The 19,248-nt window shown below is 41.7% G+C and overlaps 2 protein-coding genes across 5 annotated transcripts in view; one reads left to right on the top strand and one right to left on the bottom strand.

Moving 5' to 3' along the window:
• LOC145361857 (ADP-ribosylation factor 1-like) overlaps positions 1-16,855 on the top strand; it is a 43,212-nt gene extending 26,357 nt beyond the window's left edge. The window contains exons 1-6 of one of the 4 annotated variants that reach the window (XM_080217834.1): positions 10,557-11,176; positions 11,306-11,368; positions 13,470-13,557; positions 13,832-13,865; positions 15,235-15,305; positions 16,630-16,855. In XM_080217834.1, the coding sequence (XP_080073960.1) occupies positions 11,084-11,176; positions 11,306-11,368; positions 13,470-13,557; positions 13,832-13,865; positions 15,235-15,305; positions 16,630-16,847 (567 nt within the window). In that variant the 5' untranslated portion in view covers positions 10,557-11,083 and the 3' untranslated portion in view covers positions 16,848-16,855. The other 3 variants (XM_080217841.1, XR_013889881.1, XM_080217840.1) reach the window with 3 other exon arrangements.
• Positions 1-19,248, bottom strand: part of LOC145361845 (pleckstrin homology domain-containing family A member 3-like) — a 299,538-nt gene that overhangs the window by 175,074 nt on the left and 105,216 nt on the right. The gene's annotated exons all lie outside the window — the stretch shown is intronic.

Genomic DNA, 19,248 nt, shown 5'->3' with positions numbered 1-19,248 from the left:
ATTCCCACCCTGAAAATGCTAGCCTCTTGATAGTTTTAATGGCTTCCCTCCTTTTGCTCCCTCCAATAAAGAGAAGAAAGGACTGTCAGCAGGGAGGAATACACTTAATTGAGTCTGTCAATGAGTGACTCCATAAAATTGCCCATCTGTTGCATTGCTTTCTAGCCCTTCTGCCTTTTGTTTTGAGGTGGCTACTGACTGAAAGTAAGCATTGTGAGTTGGACACTAAAACCTGGATTTTACATTCGGCATTATTCCAATGCCAGCATCAATTTTAAACTAACCAATTGCAGCAATAAAATTATCCCAGACAATTGGGGCAAAGAGTATTTTGTATATTCTCTCCTTTACTGTTTGCCCCCCCACCAAGCGTGCACACATTTGCTTAATAAGGTACCTGTTCTGTGATGTTTAATTGGGTGTCAACTTCATTTCAATAGCAAGGTGTCTAAAACTGCTTACTGATGCTTCTACATGCACCAAATGAAGTATATGTCTCTCCATTGGTAACTGATGGGCTTGGGAAGGCAGTTCCCTTCATGGTGAGTTCCTCATTCTTGAGTTGAATGGAAAAAGTTGTGCCTCCTGGCTAATGGCCTCTTGGTGATAAATGGAGGCTTGCAAGAAAGTTAATTCATGTTCTGGGCCAGGAAATTGGTATGAAGAGGAGGCTGAGAGTGGGAGAGATATTATCTGTCTGGTTCACTACTTTTTATTTAATATTTGTTGTTGACAGTAATAGACAACATGTGAATGAGGCATATGAGGAACTGATGTGGATGCTTGCGGAGGATGAATTGCTGTTCTACTCATCTTCGACAACAAGCAGGTAAATGAACCACAATGTGGAAGGAAGGTCACTGCCTTATTAGGGCTATCTTTACTGCTCTCCCTGCCTTCCCAGAAATATTTCCACCCATAATATTATTTACTTTAGTATCAGGGACACAACTACCATTTTGGGTTTCTTAGTCACGCTTGCAAAACAAAAGGTTTAGTGCTCTGTGTTTTTCACCACTATCATTCTCCTAGCCTTGTGGCCCACCTGCCTTCCACCATCCAGTAACACCTTGTGCCATTATTGTTCAGAACTATCCTCTCCTCTGTTACAGTCACTCCCCACTTCACAATCTGTATCCGTTGGACTTATATTAGTGATTTCCACCAACTCCTGTCTCCCACTGCTGCCCTTGCAGATGGCCCCCACTTTTCTCTCCATTATTCTTATTCTCATTTCTAGATATGATTCTGGCACTGGGTTTCAGTGAGTAGCTCATCAGTGCCAACAGTGGGTAGTGAAGGAATTGTTTGGACTTCACTGCTCAGTCATTTATTTAACTCTGTTTTAATTCCAAGGAGAGGGGATTACTGCTTTAGTTTGCTCAGTTGGTTCTCGCTGTGCTGTGTGCACTTCAGCACAGCGGGACTGGGGAAGTTAAATAAAGCTAGCCTTGAGGAGCAGTGTTGAGTAAACCGGAAACCTCTTTTTGGGCGCTCGTCGCTACTAATCCCATTCTCTGCTAATCCGGCTCACTTTGCAGATGAGTGACAGGAGTGTTTGAAAGGCTGTGTGCCACACCAAGGATTTCTTTGGTCAGCTGTTGGGTCCCAGTGGTGCTCATGTCCACCCTTCTGGTACAAGTAGAGAGAGACTGAGCAGGAGTTTTGGGAGCCATTCTCAGCTGCGGTCTATTCGGGGGAGTCATCACTCATCTGTCTGTCTCCCTCACTTTCAGCCTGTTCACATTGTTCCCTGTGCAACCTCTCCACATCACATGTCACATGTTGACCCAGGCAGTAATCACATTAAATCATGAGAGGATTCAGCCATTCTGTCTTTTCAAATGCACAGCAACTGACAGTGGTATGTAAGCAGGGAGAGTGGGGAAACACTGCATTTTTTTTAATTGAGGAAGAAGTGCACAAAAGACTGAAGGCTGGCATAATAGGCAGCAGCAGTCCCTGTGAAGAATTGTCCAGATTCTTCTTGTTACCATAGATGCAGAGCTCACCAACAGCCCTCTGACTTTCCTGAGACATTTCCAATAAAATGCAGATCTTGTATATTCAGATGTTGCTGAAATGTCTTTATTGATTAAAATAGAGCTTGCTTTTCATTTCAGATCTGATTTGTGTTTACCACAAATGATGCAATAAGCTCCAGAAGCAGTTTCCATCTTCAATTTATTGTCATTCTGAAGTGGAGATTCACATTCCTACATGCTTACTTAGAGACATCTGACAAGGGATTTTTGGGCAGTGGGAGGGGTGCTTAACGCTTATTTTGTAAACTAGCTATGATATTTTATAGGAGGAGGACAAGGGAAGTATTTGTATACAATCACATTGCTTCTCCTACTGTTTTTAAACCCTTTGTACATAGTAAGGTAATGTTGGAGTGTAGTCATTATTGTGCGAACAAGCACAGCAGCCATGTTGCCAATAACAAAAGTGTCTCAGACACAAAAGTGAATAGTTTGTGATGAGGGAGAAATGAGTTAAGAGACCACTCTGCTCATCAAATTTCATTATAGTGCAAGAATGGCCTCTGTGACCATTTGTCGGTCATTAATTTGGACTATGTAATCTGAAATACCACTTCAAAATTTGCAGATGATGCTGGCTGGTGTTATTGGGTTGTTACTATTTGTTTGTTACAATACAAGTTGTTGAAATAATTAGTGAAAAATAAATCTGTAACAAAATAAAACATTAACCTTGCAGAATAGGTGCACAAATAGGTTCCACTATAGAGAAGTGTGAGGTGGTGCGTCCACTAGGAAGGACTAAGGAGACCACATACTCCTTAGAAAAAATTCAATGGAGGTGGCAGCAGACAAAGTGAAGCCCAAAGAGTCTTTGATGGCAGTGCAAGTGAGAGAAGACTGTCTCACTGGCTACAAAGGCATAAGCAGGCTGCAGTGGCAAAGTGGGCCCAGTCATTGTGGTTTGAAATGTCACCAAAATTTGGCCAACAAGCTGTCAAAATCATGTGGGCATTAAACAAAGTCCCTTACAGGCTTCAACCAGGGAAACTCCAGGAGGGGTGCCTCCCACGCGTCGTCTGGGTTCAATGGGAGGGTGATCAAACAAATGCTAGTTTCCTTCCTGAATAGTAAGAAGTCTCACAACACCAGCTTAAAAACTTCTTACTATGCTTGCCCTAGTCCAACAGCGGCATCTCCATATCAATTCCTTCTTGAAGCCAGCTCCGTAAGCACTCAGTGAAAACTGCACGATCAGTTTTAATAAACTGGATGCTGACAGGATGACTGCAAAGTCATTCCCCTGCTCATGTCTTGTTTTCTCAACTTTCAACTGGCCGGTGTTTCAGGGGAAGATAAAGGAAACACTGCAAGAGATTGTGAAGCACGGCAGCAGTGACATTAATGACTGGAAGGAGTTTGCTACCAGTCTTTCAAAACAGCAACAACCTGTCCATGAAGGTGGATCACGTTTTGTGTCCAAACACCTTAATGATGCTGAAGAGCAACAGCAGAGAAGGAAAGGGAACAAATCCTGCTCTCCAGATCCCACTGCCTCATGGAGCATATGGGCAGGACAGTCCAAAACCTGCGGGTGGAAAATTGACCTGCTCAGTCAGATGAAGACCCATGGCAAAAACCTGTGACCCTGCGTGGACATCATCCTCTAATGGAGGAACAACGGTGCTGCCGATGACTCCTGTGTCATGTGGAAGTTTGGATTATTGGGTTGGTCTTTGTTGACCATTTTTCTGTAAATGATTTGGTTCTTCCTTGGTTGCTGCTTATGTCAATCCTTTTGACTCCAATCTTGTTATGCTCATGTTATTTCTTCTGGGCATCAAAGAAAGCTTCTCACTTTGGAATTTGGTACTGTATAATTGTTATGTTTTGTAATGTATTCTGAATGGTTATGGCAGTATTTCTTCCTTCTATGAGGGTTCAAGAGAACTCGAAGCAATCCGGAAAAACAAGTTATTGATGCATCATACAACCACCAGGATGGCTGAAGGTGAATGAGATGGATCTCAGTCTGTCTTTATTAAGAGGTTCTGGGAGGGCTGTTACAATAATTTAAGTTTGGCTCTGAATAATAAAAGTCCTACATTTTAGGCATAATTATTTAAGCAAAAACCTTTTGGTAAAAAGGAAAGACTGAAAAATAAATTGTTCTTCTGATTACCATTCTCCCTAAGACTGGAATGAAAGTGAGAATTTTAATCTTGTGTAGCTTGCTTCAGGCTCGGGTGCTGCTGGAGGCTGGGCTGAGTTGTCACTAGATGGGACAGAGTGCCCACTAGAATGGTTACAGCATTGCTCCCTCTGCCATCACCCATTGGAGACTTGTATAGACTTAAACAACAGGAACTAATTTATTTACCTCAAAAACAGAAAATGCTGGAAAATCTCAGCAGATCTAACAGCACTTGTAAGGGGAGAGAGAAGAGAGCCAGTGTTTCAAGTCTGGATGCCATGGGCCCTTTAAGTCTTTTAGCACAGCAACTTAAAGGGACCGACTTGTGTTCGGCCTTTGTGAGAGCTTCTGTGTGGCTATAAAGCTTAGAGGAAACATTGTCCCAAGCCTTCAAAGAACAAGTTTCCAATGAGTGTTTACTATCTCTGGGGAAAAAAAAAGCATAAAAAAGTCGCTTCCAATAAGTTTCATGCTTTTCTTAAGGCTTCCAAATAATAATGGGAGATTTGTTTTGGGAGCTGATGGTTCAAGCTATACAAGCAAAATAGAGTAAATGTTCACAATTCTAATACACTCCTAGTGCATCCTTTCTGATGATTTATTTAATGTTAGAATTAAATACTGGATACACTGGAATCATTCATTTTCTGGTATTGCTTTTGTTGTTAATGGTCCCTGTTAATTTTAGAGAGACTATAATCAGGCACTGAGGATAGCACATTAAGAAGTGTTCACTATCCTTGTGGTGGGATGTCGCCACCTCTTGGCATGTTTCTGCCTGGCAATATTTTATTCACTAACTCATAGTTAAGGAAATGGGTATCACAATAGCTCTCATTTAACTGGCAGCCAGTTGAAACATGAAGGGATTCAAGTGTCCTCATATATTCACTCAACATCTTTTTCTCTAACTTGCAGGAAATGTTATTTAAGGGATAAACTAGATACGTAGATGAGGAAGAAATGAGTACAGGGATATGTTCATAGGGTGGGAGGAGGCTTTTGTGGGGCACAAACACTAGCATGTTTGCAGTGCTATGAATTGAGATTTCTCTCCTTCAGCACAATCTCACCAGCGACTGAATATTACAACATTGTGTCAGTCCATCTCAGTCAGTTACATCCAGTGGTATGTCATATTTGAGGGGTATTCACTGTATTACTCTACCCAAAAAAGGGGCCAGTTTGAAGGATGAAATCAACATGACTGATCTATTTCAAAAGCTGACACCCTTGATTTGATTGAGAAATTTCAGTTAAACAGTTTGATATGAATCCAGATGGGGATCAGGACATCTTAGTCATTTGACATTGCTACCGGTATCAAAATAATTTCACCAAGTGTAAACTTTGTCACTGAGGTGCCTGAAATTCCAACAAGAGCAGATTGTCAGAGAAAGTAAATCTTGCTCAGTGCCTGATTTCTTACTTATTTAGAATTATACTTCACTCACTTCGCCTCAGTGATTGCAAATGAATTATTTGCTTGCTCTGTACTTGGAAGAACCTCTGAGTCATTACAAAGGTTTGGCAAAAGGCCAAGAAATATGCACAATAGCCAATAATGGTGATGATTCTGTGCTGCAGAAAAGATAAAGTATTTTACCTGAGACAGATAGGTGGAAAATGATACATCTGACACATTATTTTCAATTAAAATAAACAATTTGATTAAGAACATTGGAGAAGTCAGGGATGAGGAGTTCCCACTGAAGCCCATCCCTTTAGTATATTAGTGCTCCCATCAAGGTATCTGAGTGGAGAATGGTTTTTTTCTCTTTTTGTAAATCCTGTTCAAGAATGTACAATTTAAATTGAATTTTTAAACAGTTCTTTTGACCATCTGAAATTAGTTTTGAACATCCTAAATCCTCCTGGGACATTTCCTCTTTCTGTACCTCTGACATTAATCCTGGATTAGTTTCTGCTTTTCAATTGTGAATGTTAAAACCACCTCCTCTACCTTGCATTGCTGCCCTCGCACTGAGTGGGAAAGAAAGTGCCTCCAGTATCAGCACATTTTTCTTGACGTGCTGGTTTAAAATGAATAAACTGGAGGTAGAATTCAGTTTAGGATACTGAAATCTGATTTCAACATGAAGTTAAAACTGAAGGATGAAAAATATTGCATTCTTTCCTTTTAGTGAAATTTTTATTTAAAGAAAGAGTCTAGCCCTTTCACATCAGCTTTGTGGAAGTATCTTTCCGTTTGTCACTTACTAAAACTTCAAGTTGCTGCATCGGTTTCACAAGACGTTCACCAGGAAGCATAGGCCTCAACCACAAGAGGAAGCACTGGGTTGGGGTGGGGTGCTTTGTGTATAAGTTTTAAGGCCAGCTCAAACATCATCTGCACAGCCCTATCTATTGAAGACTAGTTTATAGCATTCCTGGAAGGAACGTCCAAAAGGAGAAACCTAAAATATTTGGAGAGGGACAAAAAATAAATTTGGCAACAGAAGTACATGCACTCACTGTTATTCTATCCAATAGAACATACTCTTCAGACAATTGGAGATGTAAACAGATTTCAAATATAAAAAGATTGTGATTTACCAGACTTTTATAACATTTTTCAATCCCTTGTTTTAATGGAGGCATTAACTGTTTGTTTTAAATGTGCTAAGACTTAAATAGTTAATGAATGTCAACTGACACTTGAAAGAATTTGCCTGCTTGTTTGACCTACAGAGTACTTTCAAGACCATTATATGGAGTGCATTTAAAAAATTACTTGTTGAAATTCTGAACATAATACCATCAGAATCAATTTTGAAAAACTCTACTCTAACTTGCTAGCTTGTAACTTTGCAGCTTTGATTGTGAAAGCAATATGTCTATTTGAGAGTATAAAGTGCATTGCTTAAGTCTCTTTTCAGTATTTTCTGGTCTCTTTTTCTCTTGATGTCTTTGATTATGAGATATGTATTGCATTCCCTTGTTTCTTCTGTCCTAAAGGTCAAGTGGCAAGTTTTTGTTGAGTTTGTAACTTGTCAATATCTTTTTAAATTCCAGTACTGTGTGTACAGCTATGTATTGTATTAGTCAATGCTGTTTTTTTTAACTAATTCTGGAATTCAAATCAAACAGCTACATCAGATTAGATTACAAAATTAGATCAAGATGTGAGTGCTACAGTAGATTACAGTACTGTCCTTTTAACCTGGGCGCCTAACTCTGATTCACCCCAGACTCTTACTCTTCCCCCCGCCCCAAAAAAAAGAATGGCAGGGACTTTAAGTGGTGCCCACCAAGCTTCATCTAGTTGACAGTGCAACCTTGCACACTACTCACCCACTCCCTGTCCATACTAACTCCTGAAAGAAGCAAAGCAAACTGGAGTCAATTCAAGAAAGGTTCTGGGACCTGAGGGTAAGCAAACAAGTTCCCATACGTGAAAACAAAATACTGATGCTGGAAAATCTCAACGGGCCTGACAACATTTGTGAAGAGAGAATAGAGCCAACGTTTCGAGTCTGCATAACCCTTCATCAGAGCTGAAGACAAAATAGAGGGGGTTGTGTAATTGACCAAGATGTTATAATAAAAGGATTGTAAATCGTGGTGAAAAGGGCTGGGAATGATGCTAAAAGAGTCCATTAAGTGTTCGGAATGTGTAAATGGCAGGACAAAGAACAACCTGAAGCATACGGCAGATGGCCCTAGTGGGGGGAGGGCAGGAAGGAAGCAAGATTTAAAAGTGGAATGATGAAACAATGGAAGAAATTAAAAATAAGAATATAAAGTAATAAAAGTGGATAAATAAGATAGATAAAATAGAAGTGGAGGAAAAAGTTCAGACTCTTGAAATTTTTGAACTTGGTGTTCAGTCCAGGAGGCTGTAAGGTGCCGAATTGGAAGATAAGGTGCTGTTCCTCCAGTTTGCATTGGGCTTCACTGGAAAGTTGCAACAGGCCAGGGACAGATGTGGATGAGAGTAGGATGGTGTTGAAATGGCAAGTGACAGAAAGGTCTGGCTCCTGCTTGTGGGTGGACCAAAAGTGGTCACCCAGTCTGCGTTTGTTCTCTACAATGCAGAGTAGACCGCATTGGGAGCAGCGAATGCAAGTTCCCATAGATCACAGTTCCAAAGGGTGGGATTTTGCAGTCTCACTTGTCCTGAAATGGTAAAATCTCACCACCCCCCACCCCTCCAAGGTCAATGGACCTTCCCATGCTCTAGCCCTCTCCTGCTCTGATTCCCGTGACGAGCAAGGTGGTAAAATTCCAGCCAGAATGTTAACTCTGTTTCTCTCCACCGATGCTGCCCGACCTGCTGAGTTTTTCCAGCATTTTTTGTTTTCGTCCTGGAGATTGCAGTAGCCCTGACTTATTGCAACTAATGGCAACTTAATGCAAATTTGTTATCATTACTAAGTGGAACAACACAATGTTATTGTTAACAATATTGCTCAAATACTAGAGTTTATTTCAAAGCTATTTGATTACATTCAAAAGCACCTCACTTTTAACATTTTATCATAAGGTCACATTGAGAATGTTGGTACAAATGTGAGGTTTTATAAGATGGTTATGTTTTAAACTTTCCTTTAATTCAAGGTAAAATGTTCTGGCTGGAAACAAGCACTTGTGTCCTAATTGCTATGGGGTAAGCCAGTCCAAATAATGCCCTATTGAAAGCAAGGTGCCAATTTGTAACACCCACAACAGAAAAGGACTTTACTGCTGCCAGACTTATAGGATGGAATTTTACAGCCTCGTTTGTCCTAAAACTATAAAATCTCACCTGAGGTCAATGGTCCTTCCTATGGTCAGCACTTTGCTCGCTCCAATTCTTGTGGCAGGTGGGGTGGTAAAATTCCAGCCACCGACTCAGACTGGACAGAGAGGGGAGCAAATATTTGTTAGCCACCAAGCAGGATGCTGATGGGAGCTCATTCTTTGGTCAGGGAGATGGGCCTTGTGTTAAGGACCTCTGATGATTTGACCTGAAACAGAGTTAACATTCTGGCTGGAATTTTACCACCTTGCTCGCCACGGGAATCAGAGCAGGAGAGGGCTAGAGCTGGGAGAAGGAATCATTGGAATGGGTCTTGCTGTTACAAGTCACTTTGGGGATTCTCAGAAGATTAAGGGAAAATTACTTTGAATGGACACTAGACGTTGCAGCTCAGCGAAACCCAGAGAAACAAGCCTGTTAGGAGATGGGAGTAACTGAACTTGTTCCTGTGAAGACTAAAAATTTTGCAGGGTATAGTGTAATGTATAAACGTGGTTTGGGGTTTTCAGTTGTGTTAGGAAGTAAAGGGATAATACCTTCTGTAGTTTATTGATGTTAGTTTGTACAGTAACTGTCTTAAAATCTTAAGTGAAACGTTGAGCCAGTCACTGGAAATAAAATTATCTGTCTCTATGGGGAACAATATCTTGTGTTGTTTTGAGGACCTTATTGTCAAAAGGAATGAAGAGGCTCTGAGAGTAATGGATTTTTACAAGTGTAAATAAGGAGAAGTTGTTTCCACTGGCAGAAGGGTCAGTAATCGGAGGACTCCAATTTCAGGCAAAGGGTCTTTTGAAGTATTATAATGTATTGCAAGTGTGAGGTTATCCACTTTGGCAGGAATAATAGTAGGAAGGACTACTACTTACAGGGCGAAAAGCTGCAGCATGCTACGGTGCAGAGGGACCTGGGAGTCCTTGTGCATGAGTCGCAAAAACCCAGCCTACAGGTGCAGCAGGTGGTCAGGAAGGCAAATGGGATGCTGGCCTTCATAGCGAGGGGGATTGAATATAAAAGTAGGGAGGTCTTGCTGCAACTGTACAGGGCACTGGTGAGGCCGCAGCTGGAGTACTGTGTGCGGTTTTGATTGCCGCACTTGCGCAAGGATATTTTGGCCTTGGAGGGAGTGCAGAGGAGGTTCACTAGGCTGATACCGGAGTTGAGGGGGTTGAGCTATGAAGAGAGGCTGAATAGACTGGGCTTGTATTCGTTAGAGTTTAGAAGGATGAGGGGGGACCTTATTGAGACATATAAGATGACGAAAGGGATGGATAGGGTAGAGGTGGAGAGGTTCTTCCCGCTCAGAAAGGACAGCAGGACTAGAGGGCACAGCCTCAAGAGAAGTGGGGGACAGTTTAGAACAGAGTTGAGGAGGAACTTCTTCACTCAAAGGGTGGTGAATCTCTGGAATTCTCTGCCCATTGAAGTGGTGGAGGCTACCTCGCTAAATATATTTAAGACGCGGGTAGATAGGTTTTTGGTAGGCAAGGGGATTAAGGGTTATGGGGAGAAAGCGGGAAAGTGGAACTGATCCACTTCAGATCAGCCATGATCTTATTGAATGGCGGGACAGGCTCGAAGGATTAGATGGCCTACTCCTGCTCCTATTTCTTATGTTCTTACATAATGTGGGAAATGGGGCAACGAATTGGCACACAGCAAGCTCCCACAAATAGCAATGTGATAATGATCAGATGATCTGTTTTTAGTGAGGTCGGTTGGGAGATAAATGTTGACAAAGGGGGAGAGCTCCCTTGCTGGTCTGATAAGGCTATAGTCCTCGAGAAGACAGACAGGGAAAGTTCTCTTGGAACGACGGCAGTGTAGCACTCTCTGTGCACTGTAGCCTTGTGCTCAGAAGCAGGGCTTGAACCCACATCTGACCAACTGAGTCATGACTGTCAGAAAAAGTATAGAAATACGTTGGATGGATGGGTGAAGGAAGTTTGCGTTTCTTAGCTGGACGTTGCACCAGTTTGTAAGACCTGAGGTGCAGCAAAAATAACATTCACCAGTGGAGCTGGGCGGTGCTTACTGCTCAAAAGAGGGGGACAGAGACTGCCGGGATAGTGGAAGACTAAAATTTGCTTCCAAGGCTATTGAAGGGTTAGGTCGTGATCCAGGTGTGTGTTGACTGTTCACTTAATCGGTCTGCTGATTAGAATGAGCAGAGTGGAGCTCCTTTTTCTGATTATTGTCTCATTGAACGGAATCTGCAGCCAGGATGAAAAGGGGCAAGTTAAAATAGAAGTCTTGGTGAGATTTCTTTTAAAATCGCCTTTCCTGAATAGTCTTTCACTATAACATTAAAAGTTCATAACTATAAAAGAAGCACAGCGCCTGGCTGTATTTCCTTCTGATTCCCAAGTGCTTTATCTTTAACAGCTGAAACCAGAAGGCTGTCCCGAGCTGTCGACAGTTGGAGATACTCTTCACATTCACTACACTGTAAGAAAAAAGTTTTATTTTTCTAGGTGGTCGTGTCAGCTATAAATTCGAAGTGTGAGATTTGTACAGTATTTAAAATAAGAAACTTAGCAATTGTTGCATGGCTGGAGATTGTCGGGGGGGAGGTTCTGATTGCAATAACACGTCAGCATTAATGTTCCTTAATCCATTAGATATCCCCCCCCCCAACCCTCGTCAGTTTCCAGGAAAACTATTAAGCTGAGATGCATTTTCACTCGGAAATTAACGGTAAATCCGTCAGATTAAGGGAAATGTCGGAGTAGGAAAAGTTTGTAACCCGGTGATCAGAGGAAGTGACAAATGGACACGTCAGTGTGTGAAACTCGCACATGTAATCCCCCGTCCCCTTTATCCCTGGGTTGCACCTTGAATGACTCTAGACCCGGTAGCTAAATGCAATATTCCACCCACATTTAGTGGAAGCAAATTAGCATTTACACTTAGGAAGTTGGTTGTTTAATTTGTTTTTCTTTGTAAATTTTTTGCCTTTTAATTCTGAAACTCATAGCTAACTCGCTGCTTTTGCAGCACCCAAATAAATTTTATCTGGGATTATATGAAGGGCCTGGGTTCGGAAAGTCCACGCAAAGTGGCCAAATGCTGCCTCAAACTAGGAAGGGGAGTGAACCAGAGGAGGCAACTCCGAAATTGCAGTGGGTTGGGTAAAATAAATATGTAGGCAGCTTGATTTAGTTATAGCCAAGTGCTTATAGGATGGAAAATAACCAAGACGTATACTCCGCAAATGATGTAGAAGTAGCAACGCTTAAATTTAAGACTTAGGGAGCTTAGCCTCTATTCAAAGTATTCAACCAATGCAGATTTTCACTATTCTTAGGAAGTGGGCATTACTGGCAATACCACCATTCGTTGCCTATCCCAGATTTCCCTTGAGAAAGCGGTGGTGAACCGTCTGCTTAAGCCGCTGCAGTCCATGTGGTGTAGGTAGACCCATTGTGCTGTTAGGAAGGGAGTTCCAGGATTTTGACCCAGCCACAGTGAAGGAACAATGATACATTTTCAAATCAGAATGTGAGCATTGGAGGGAAACTTCCAGTATGTATTGCTATGTATTCCAGATGCAGAGGTTGTGGGTTTGGAAGGTGAGGTCGAATGAATCTTGGTGAGTTACTACTGTTGATCTTGTAGATGGTAAACACCGCTGCCACTGTGTTGGTTGTGGAGGAGCTTACTACAGTGTGTCCTGTAGATGGTGCACACAGCTGCCACTGTAAGTTGCTGGTGGAAGGAGTGAATGTTTACAGATAGTTATCGAGGAAGCCAATAGGATGTTGAGCTATATTACAACAGTGACTGCACTTTAAATAATTATTTATTAGCTGTAAAATGCTTTAGAATATCCAGAGGTTGTGAATTAGCATAAATAAATCATAAATATTCACATGAGCCTGAAATCCTTGCACGCAGTTACACTCAGCTGTGCCACACCTAGCTGCAGACATAGCTCACAGCCCTGTGAATGGTTACAGGAATTGCCGGCCACATTGAGTATGTGCATCATAGTACTCATGGATATCGGTCATTTTTCAAATGTTTATCTTTTGTGGATATTTAATGTCACTTTAAATGTCATTTATCAATTCCATTATTACTGACTCTGTAAAATCAGTGGTCTATTCTAGTAATATTCTAAATAAAGTGAGTATGTGTTACAGGGAATAGTTACAACTAATTTCTTTTGGCATGTTGACTGATTAGATTGGGGGCTGTGTTGAAGATCAGTGTGTTGGGCGATTTAAAATGTTGGGAGGTTACCCAGTGCAGCAGCGAGAGAACTCCATATGGGATACTGTAGTTTAGAGGATACTAATTGAAGGATTACTGAATGATTGAGTTGCTACGGATGTAAACACTGGAGAGTTGACGTACTTCCCTTTACAAACAGAAAATGCTAGAAAATCTCAGCAGGTCTGACAGCATCTGTGGGGAGAGAATAGAGCCAGTGTTTTGAGTCTAGATGACCCTTCATTTGAGATTTTACAGCATTTTCTGTTTTTGTTTCAGATCCCATTAGCCGCAGTATTTTGCTTTTATTTTATTCCCTTACTGTGTTTCTTAGGGCAAGCTGGAAGATGGAACCTTGTTTGATAATTCCTTAATTCGAGATCCTCTGGTGGTAGAACTGGGCAAAAAGCAGGTTATTCCAGGTAAAATGTGATGTTGGAATGAAACTATGCTGAAGAAATGCATCCTACATCCAGTTACAAAGATTGATCCAAGAATGAGTCTTGACCTCATTTCATACTATAAATTTTGACTCACGCTAAAATAAAAATGTTGACTTCAATCCATATACAAAAATCTTCATTGAGATCAAGAGCTACATTTTAATTCAGGTACTTTCATACCATTGGAAATCTGACACTATTAGTGCAGATGTGTTGAAAAAGAATTTGAATCTGACTTTATTTCTATTGACAGGTTTGGAACAGGGTCTCCTTGATATGTGTGTTGGGTAAGTCAAGTGACTGAAATGCGGTGATGTGAATTGGTTTCAAGTTCTACGGTGTCACTAATATTCTGTCTCGGATTAAGATTCTCCCCCAGCCTGTGTCCTCTCAAGTCCTTTTTTTCTAGATTATGGTCCAATTGGCACCAACAATTCTCCAGTTGTTGACTCAAATGCCTATTTCTTCATGTGATCCTGGACAGTTAGCGTCTGGGAATAGGTCCACCTTCAATTTTATTGTGGATGGTATTGCAGTCAAACTCAATTTTGTCTTTGCCCAACCCCCCCAACATACTCACTAATCTCTGGAAAGAGGGCAAGAGAAGGAAACCTGGCTGATTAGTTTCTATTCCTCCACTACAAAAAAAAAGAAAACTGCCATAACAGCAGCTTGTAGTAATTACACATCAGTGATCTTCAATGAATTTAATTATCATAAAGTATATATCACAGGTTCAAAACACCTGAAGTGTTGATATCTACAGCTGGCAAAAGGATGGATGCTATATAACTGTCCAAACCATAAGATCTTTGTGTGACAATTTTATTTCATTTTTAGTTGTAGGCAGTTCCTTTCCTATGCTGAAGCTGTTGACTCCTTGGTAGAGTTCCGTTCAGTTCCGTTCCATGGGCATTAGCCACCGCCGAGTGCATCTTCCATGTGTGAACCTAGATAGTGAGAAGCAGCAGGTACTCTAACCGAGTATCATCGTCATCCAGCATTTCCCCTTCATAGCCTAAAGCATGCTGAGAGTCCCATTCAGCACAGACCAGGGACCTTTGCACATTGATTGATAGTAAGCCAACTTTACCAACATGTTGTAACTAGTTGTAAAAGAACCTATTAATCTTGTGCCTATTAATAATCAATATACCATAGTATAATGGGGTAGTGATGGCCTCGTGGTATTATTGCTAGACTGTTAATCCAAAAACACAGCTAATGTTCTGGGGACCCAGGTTCAAATCCCACCACGGCAGATGGTGGAATTTGAATTAAATTTTAAAAATCTGGAATTAAGAATCTACTGATGACCATGAAACCATTGTCAGAAAAACCTGTCTGGTTCACTGTCCTTTAGGGAAGAAAATCTGCCATTCTTACCTGGTCTGGTCTGCATGTGACTCCAGAACCATAGCAATGTGGTTGACTCAACTACCCTCTGAAATGGCCGTGCAAGCCACTGAGTTCAAGGGCAACTAGGGATGGGCAATAAATGTTGACTAGCCGGTGATGCCCATGTCCCATGAACGAACTTCTATGCTTTGATGTAGGTGCTAACTAGAGCTTGATGATTGAATCATTTTGCCCACCACCTCCCCCCCCAATCATTACATTTTTATAGAGAACGATGAGATATATTTTTATTTACAGAGAGAAGAGGAAGTTAACAATTCCATCTAGCCTTGCATATGGAAAACGTGGCTTTCCACCCTCCATTCCAGGCATGTATTCTTATGTTTCTTTTCCTTTTGGGTGAGGGGAAAAGGTGGATTCTAAACCTGTTCCTCTCAGTTTCCTTCACCCAGTAGGGCAGAAATGGCAATCTTCCACCTCTTGGATTTGCACCCTCATCCCCTCCAAGCCATTCACCATCCTGACTTGGAAATGTATCACCATTCCCTTGCAGTCGCTGCGTCAAAATCCTGGTATTCCCTCCCTAATGGCATTGTGGATCAACACACAGAACATGGACTGCAGCAATTCAAGAAGGCAGCTCACCACCACCTTCTCAAGGGGCAACTAGGGGTGGATAATAGATGCTGGCCAGCCAGTGATGCCCCTGTCCCATGAATGAAAAAAAAATCCTCCAACACTAGAATCAGAGCAGACAGACTGACCAGTTTCTTTTCCTTGCTTCAATTGCCCATTTTCCTCAATCTTGAATAAGACCTGCCTCCTTACTCTACCTGTGGTGAAGGTTGTGGCACTGTGGGTCAGACCTGTTCTTGGGCAAAGAACTCAAGCTAGTGCTTTTAATAGAAATGATTATAATTGTCCTTGGAGGAAATACTGCTAGTCTACAGCCTTCATAATTGTGTCTAGTTATATCCTTAACTCAAGAAAACAAAGGTTTGTTAAATTATTTTGAGAAACAATGCTGGCAGTTGAAAAGAGAAAAAGGTTAGACAAAAGCAAAATATGTTGAAACAAGTTTGATATTGGAAAGGGTAAAGGAGGAAGATGTGATTAAGCAACAACAGGATTGGGTTTAATAATCTGTACACTGAAGGAGGGTGAACCGGTTAGGAGACTATCAAAAGTTTTCCTATTAACAATAAGGAGATGGGGAGAAGGGACAGTGGTGTCAGATGTCATAATCTGGAACGTAGCAGCTTTCCATGGAACAATCAGTTCGAAAAAGAGCCCGAATTCAGAACCTGTAAAACTACAAAGCAACCAAGAACATGGACAGAACGAGAACATGCCAGAAAAGACTCAAAGGCTCTGGGCTTTTGCTTTACACAGTTAAACATCGGTGACAAGGTAAGTAGTGTTGGGGGAATTGTGTTTGGCTTAACAGAGAAAGAGATGAGTTCTTGGAGATGTAGGAGTTTTCACTTGATGTCAAAGAAAGGCCAGATGAGTGCAACACCCCATGATCAAGCTAATGAACAAACTGCCCAAGCTTTACTCTTTACATTTATGATGATAAAATACATAAGTGAAATTCAAAGTGGTTCTGTGTTACTTCCTGTGGTTCAAGTGCTGCCATATCCAAAATGTGACTGAAGACTGAGTCTTCAAAGTTTGCTTTCTGTATTGCAGGAGATTCTGTCTTGTTGTTTGAGACAGAGTTAGTGACTCTAGTGAAATCAACATATTGGAAGAAAATGATGGACAATGTGATCCCAATTGCCTGCCTCCTACTGGTCCCTGGACTTCTGTGTCTAATTGGCTATTACCTTTATCTAAAAGCAAATGTGCCAAAAATCTCCAAACGGAAATTCAAAGAGGAGAAAAAGAGCAGAGCAAAAAATAAATAAGAGTTCTACAAAGCTGCTTAATTGTGTGTAGTTTTCTTTTGTAAGCAAGGAGAGTTAGTTTGATTTCTGCATAATGGCATGTGAATAATCACTTGGTTACAGATCATTACTGCTTTCAAGTAATTCCTCACCAGTTCAGCTTTGGGTCAGACTCCAGCCTGTTGTTTTAATTGATTGTTACATGTTCAAGCAGCAGGGCAAAGGTGAAAGAGAAGCAATACGAACATTAAGTAGCTGTGTTAATCAGCACAATAGTAAGCAAAACATCTATCTCATTACACTTCTGCCATTACTGAGGGTGTATTCCTTGCTTGCATGCTGGCCCTAACCAGGTCTCAATTATATAAGATTGTTATTGTAAAACATGCCTTTTGTGCTACTGTTGCATTTTGACATTTGGCAATGTGAGAATTTGTTTTCAAAATCATGTTGATAAGCAGATATATCTAAACCTATGGGCAGAAGATGAGAAATAGTTAGGGAAATGGGGTATATGAACACTACACCCAAACATCTTTGCCAGGATTCTCCCAAAATAAAATTCTAAACCCTCAATTTGCAGGAAAATGGGAGTAAATCCAGCTAGTTTTTTTTAAAATGTGATTTCCAGAATGAATCTCCAACACACTGTACATCACAGAGTGCTCTTGCATGATTCACTCTGGAAATCTAGGGATGGCCTATTCCTGCCCAAGCAGCCAGCAGCAGAGTTGCTGATTTTTCCATCAGGGAATAAATACAAAAATCTGAGGTCACGTACCAACTGACTGAAGAACAACTTCTTCCTTGCTGCCATCAGACTTTTGAATGGACCTACCATACATTAAAGTTGATCTTTCTCTACACCCTAGCTATGACTGTAACACTACATTCTGCACTCTTTCTGATGAATGGTATGCCTCATCTGTATAGCACGCAAGGAACAATACTTTTCACTATGTACTAACATGTGACAATAAGTCAAATAGCACTGAGCAGGCCACTGCGAATGCATCAATCTGTCAGCATGGAGATCAGGGCATGTGCAGTGCCCCTGCCCCCATTGTTGGCCTCCGAATTGGGTTGAGCTATGAGGAGAGGCTGAATAGATTAGGCTTGTACTCGTTAGAGTTTAGAAGAATGAGGGGAGATCTCATTGAGACGTATAAGATGATGAATGGGATGGATAGGGTAGAGGTGGAGAGACTCTTCCCGCTCAGAAAGGATAGTAGGACTAGGGGGCATAGCCTCAAGATAAAGGGGGGGCGGTTTAGAACAGAGTTGAGGAGGAACTTCTTCACTCAAAGGGTGGTGAAACTCTGGAATTCTCTGCCCGTTGAAGTAGTGGAGGCTGCCTCGCTAAATATTTTTAAGACGCGGGTTGATGGGTTTTTGATGAGAGAGGGGATTAAGGGTTATGGGGAGAGGGCGGGAATGTGGAACTGAACCACGACAGATCAGCCATGATCTTATTGAATGGCGGGGCAGGCTCGAAGGGCTAGTTGGCCTACTCCTGCTCCTATTTCTTATGTTCTTATGTTCTTATGAATTGCTGGCCTTCCACACCCCTAACACTGGCCTCCTGGACCTCCCTGAGCCAGCCCTAATTTTCCACCTGCCTAATCCCAATCACCCTCACTCCCTCCCTCCCCCACTGATCCTCTGGCACAGCCTGATACCTGGTAGGCAGTACCAAGGTGCCCCTTGGGTAGTGTCAGGCTCACCTCCAACCTCCTGGGGGGGCCTCAGTTGCCTATCCTCCTTCCAGCAGGGTCTGCATTAGTAGGGAGCAGTCATGAACCACTCGTGGCCCGGGGGAACAGGAGAGCGATGCTAGCAGGTCCAGATAATTCTGTCCTGGCTCACTAATCATACGGAAATGGAGATTTCCATGCGACACTCAGCTCCACGCCAAAAAAACCAAGTCCCAGAGGTGGGCGACACCCAGCACGAAGCCCGCAAAACAGCCCACTGTGCTACTCGAGCCCCCCATATTTTTAATCTGTGGTGCATGCAAACCTTTAATATGCAAGATATGTTGCTGTGTAAAAGACAATTCCCAAACTCACAACTGATCTACAATGCAAGGGTCGAAAAATGAGTGAAAGAGATATTGTACAAATACTTACCAAATTTCTCTTGGTTAGTTCCATGGGGGATACTGCCAGCCTTTTGCATGGGTTAAAGTCTCCAGCGACTGGGGAACTTGCTACAACCATGTTAATTATTTGCCGAGGCTTTGAGTTCTAAATTCAGTCATCATGTTCGAGTCAAACCATTTAATTGAACCAGGGAGTTACGGCTGTAGCCTAGAGTAATCTGAACCTGCTTCCAAACAGGTGTGAATACAAGAATAAAAACAGCTCATAATTCAGCACTAATTAGCACTGAATTGCAACTCCTATTTGCAAGAGGCCACATA

This window comes from Carcharhinus amblyrhynchos, chromosome X, assembly GCF_965287045.1.
Source record: "Carcharhinus amblyrhynchos chromosome X, sCarAmb.v2.hapA, whole genome shotgun sequence".
NCBI classification, from domain to species: domain Eukaryota; kingdom Metazoa; phylum Chordata; class Chondrichthyes; order Carcharhiniformes; family Carcharhinidae; genus Carcharhinus; species Carcharhinus amblyrhynchos.
This window is presented reverse-complemented; position numbering and strand designations above follow the sequence as displayed.